This window comes from Frankliniella occidentalis, unplaced genomic scaffold, assembly GCF_000697945.3.
Source record: "Frankliniella occidentalis isolate FOCC.00 unplaced genomic scaffold, Focc_3.1 Scaffold311, whole genome shotgun sequence".
Taxonomy (NCBI): Eukaryota; Metazoa; Arthropoda; class Insecta; order Thysanoptera; family Thripidae; genus Frankliniella; species Frankliniella occidentalis.
In genome coordinates, this window is record NW_026267436.1 from 102158 (window position 1) to 105935 (window position 3778).

General features: G+C 56.9%; 1 protein-coding gene across 2 annotated transcripts; it reads left to right on the top strand.

Moving 5' to 3' along the window:
* The first annotated feature begins 748 nt into the window (after nt 1–748).
* On the top strand, nt 749–3772 carry LOC113208020 (gustatory receptor for sugar taste 64e-like). 2 transcript variants are annotated; one of them, XM_052273890.1, is made up of 9 exons: nt 749–1089; nt 1317–1548; nt 1828–2031; nt 2109–2204; nt 2293–2531; nt 2772–2926; nt 3039–3193; nt 3294–3383; nt 3514–3772. In XM_052273890.1, exons 1-9 carry the CDS (start codon nt 865–867, stop codon nt 3726–3728), a joined length of 1611 nt encoding a protein of 536 aa, XP_052129850.1. In that variant the 5' UTR covers nt 749–864; the 3' UTR covers nt 3729–3772. The 2 variants fall into 2 exon arrangements, with proteins under 2 accessions (XP_052129850.1, XP_026280636.2); XM_026424851.2 differs by having other exon boundaries at nt 750–1089; nt 3028–3193.
* The last annotated feature ends 6 nt before the right edge of the window (nt 3773–3778 follow it).

Genomic DNA, 3778 nt, shown 5'->3' on the forward strand with positions numbered 1-3778 from the left:
AAGCACAACCAAAGACCGGGGGAGGGAGGGAGGGATGAGGGTGGTGCCGACAGAGTGGTGCTTCGTCTCCTCAGCCTTGATTTCATCGGTGGCGGAACAACTTGCCTTGTCCTGGTAGAGCGAACTCAGCCACAGTTTGCCTGTCGTCCAGCTGCATTTTCCCATCTCAGAGTGACTGTCCACGACTCCGCGAGGATACACTGTGAATCCGGGGTGTCCAGCAGGTAGGCGACGAAGTCGCCTGACCCCCAAAACTAGGAGACTTCTGTCGACTATCTGCTGGATACCTCCTGGTCGGTTAATTGCATGGCCACAAATGAGTGGAATGCCTATGGACTCATACAATGCAATTAGTCGGACGGAAGACAAGATGGTGTCCAGCAGCAGGTAGTCGTCAAAAGTCGCCTAGTTTTTGATTGTACCTGCTGGACGACACCCCGGATTCACAGTGTAGGCAACTTCCGGGGTCGGGGGGTCCGTGTCCACCAGCGATCCAAAGAACTGATGACTAGTGCGGAGGGCCGGCAGCGTGTGCTCACGCGTGCGTGCGTGCGTGCGTGCGCAGCGGTCCCCCGGGCCCGCGCCGCGGTGCGCCACGCAGGGGCGGCTGCCCATGACCTTGGCTCGTGCGTTCCCCGCGGCAGCCACCGGCCCGAGGGTACCATACCGGCCGTTATCTGGACGTGCGGCGAGGCCTGTTAAACAACAACTCTGATCACTGGCGTGTGTGCTTCCAGTATTCATGGGTTAGCGCCGGGCGCCGCCGCCGCCGCCGCCCTGGCCGGGGGTGGTGCCCACCCTGCCCACCCCCCGGCGGGCGCGCTGCCGCTGCCCCTGCACCAGGGGTCGCCGCTCGCGGCCCCGATGAAGCGAGTCAACGGCTGGCGGCCGCCGCCGGACGTGGCGGGCCCGCCGCCCCCGGCCGCCTCCGCGTCCCCTAGGAAGGGCGCGGCCTGGGCCGGCTCGGCGCCCACCGCGGGCGCCAGCGCCAGCCCGGGGCACGCCGTCTGGATGAGCCCCGGCACGGTGCTGCTGCGCGGCCACCGCGTGGACACGGGCACGCCGGGCTCAGCCTCGCCCAAGAAGCAGGTAAGTAAGGCCCCTCAATGAAGAACAAAATAAAAATATTTTTTAAAAAAAATCAGTGTTCACCCTAAAGAAATCAGAAAAAAAGAACAGAAATTAAAGAAATAGACCAGTAAAAATTAAGAAAAACAAAACGACCTGTAAACGCTCGAATATATAGTGAAGTACCTCTGGGCCGTGTTCCTGCGGCGTCTGTCCTCGTGTTTGTCATGTCTCGCTCCGCACTGCAGAAGGGCGAGTCGTTCCACGAGGCCATGTCCGGCATCCTGGTGGCGGCGCAGGTGTTCGGCCTGCTGCCGGTGCGCGGGGTGCGCCGGCCCAGCCCTCTCGACCTGCGCTTTGAGCGCCGGTCCTCGCGCGTCGCCTGGTCGCTCGTGCTGTTCGTGGGCGTGTGCCTCGTCGAGCTGGTCTCGCTGCGCCACATGGCCCTCACGCTCAGCGCCGACACGTTCGGCGTCATCGGTGAGTAGACGACAAGGAGACGATGGTATGAGAGAAAAAAAAATACTGAACTGCGTAATGACGCATGTCGATCACCTCAGTTTTTGAGGAATATTCCCTAAGCGAGCTCTAAGAGTTAATTTTTGATGTCACCATTGGATTTTCGGTAAAATTTCTGATTAAAGGAGCTGACATAATGTGATGGGGTTTGGATTCCAAACACTGGAAAAGTCGTCGTGAACGTCAACGAATGCAGTTTTCAGTGAAGTTTTGTAAGTCTAACTAAATGTGGACGTACAGGTGGCATCGGGGCGGCCACGGCGGGCGCCGTGTTCTACGGCAACGCGCTCATCGGCGCCCTGCTCATGTTCCGGCTGGCGCAGCGCTGGCCGCGCGTCATGGAGGCATGGGCCGACATGGAGGCCACGCTCCGCAAAGGCAGGACGCCCAAGCTCCGGCTCCGCTTCTCCGTCCTGTGCGCCGTCGTCATGCTCGGCGCGCTGGGTACGCTTCGACTCGTCGTCCCCAGCTTACTTCCTCAAATAGTGTAAGAGTTTTTGACCATGGAAATCGTGTTTCAGTCGAGCACACGATGAGCATGCTCAATGCGGTCCCCATCTTCATTGGCGTGCACTTCTACGGCGAGACCAGACCTCCGCCCGAGGACGGCCAGCACGGTAAACTCCCACTTTCTCTCACGCCCCACCGAGGCCACTGTTGCGATCAACTTTAGTTCAATTCTGAAAGCCAACTCTGATTGTTTAGTTATCGACACCTCGAGTGGCGTTTTGCTCGAGTTTCTGGACGAGTACTGCCATGCGTCTCACAGCTTCATCTTCAACCACGTCCCGTACAACGCCTTCACCGGCCTGCTCATCTTCATCATGTCTAAGGTGACCACCTTCACGTGGAACTTCGTCGACCTGTTCCTCATGCTGGTGTCCACGGGACTGGCCGAGCGCTTCAAGCAGTTCAACGCCGTGGTCTTCGAGTCTGACGTCGCGGTAAGTTCAAATCTTTTTCGACGTTCGCCTTGCTCTCAGGCGTCGGTCGATGAGGATTAATTTCCGAATGGAAGTTAAAAGGAAAGATGACATTGGGACGGTACCGGAACAATTCTTCCTAAAGCTAGGAAACACGGGAAACCTCAAAAAGAAATACTGGAATTTACCTCAGATTTTACTGTAATTCTTTCCAGTGGATCTTTCTTGTTAAAAAAAGTTAACAAATGCTCTGTGGGACAGATGCTGAACAAGGAAGACTGGCGGGAGCTCCGCGAATACTTTGCCACTTTGTCGGCTCTCACCAAAAACGTGGACAGCAACATTTGCTCCATCGTGTTCCTCTCCTTCGGTAACAATCTGTACTTCATCTGCCTGCAGCTGCTCAACGGCCTCTCGTAAGCTAAATAATAATTGCCCTAATTGCCTGAAAATTTTACTCGAAAAATCCGATTTGTTTTATTTTAAAACGATGTGGTTTTTGATTGTGGACGCACAGCCCGGGAAAAGCCTCGTGGTTGGCGACCATGTACTTCTTCTACTCGTTCGGGTTCCTGCTCGGCCGCACCGTGATGGTCACCCTGATCACGGCCAGGATCAACGACATGAGCAAGGAGGGTCTGGCCGCGCTGTTCAGCTGCCCGTCGGAGACCTACAACGTCGAGGTTGGCGGCCCTGGTCAATAAAGCTGTCCGCTGTCGCCGCCGGGCCTCGGACCTCTTTCAAAAATGATAACCCTCCCCCTCTGCGCGTGCTTTTGTTCAGGTGGCGCGGTTGCAGCACCAAATGGCGTCAGACGACTTGGCTCTGACAGGGCTCCGCTTCTTCTCCATCACGAGGAACTATATGCTGGCCGTGAGTGTACTCCCAGAGCTCCCAGAGATAGAGCGCTCGGATATTTTGCAAAAGCTCGGAACTTTTTTTTGCATGTTGCTCTTTGAAAAGTGCAGAAGATCACAGCTTTTCTGCTTTGTTTTTTTGACAGGTTGCCGGGGCGATCGCCACGTACGAGATCGTCCTGCTCCAGTTCAACGTGGCCATCTCGCCGCACCCGACGCAGCCGCCGCCGGACGGCGCCGTGGTGGTCACCCTCCCGACGGCGGGGCGGTAGCGGCAGCGGTAGCGGCACCGCGACCACGACGACGGAGAGGGGGCAAGAATGAGTCTGAGAAATCTTCCACGATATCGTGTAATTCATGAATGGCATATGACGGCCACATTCGCGGCCACCAAAGCTCTTCTGTGATAAA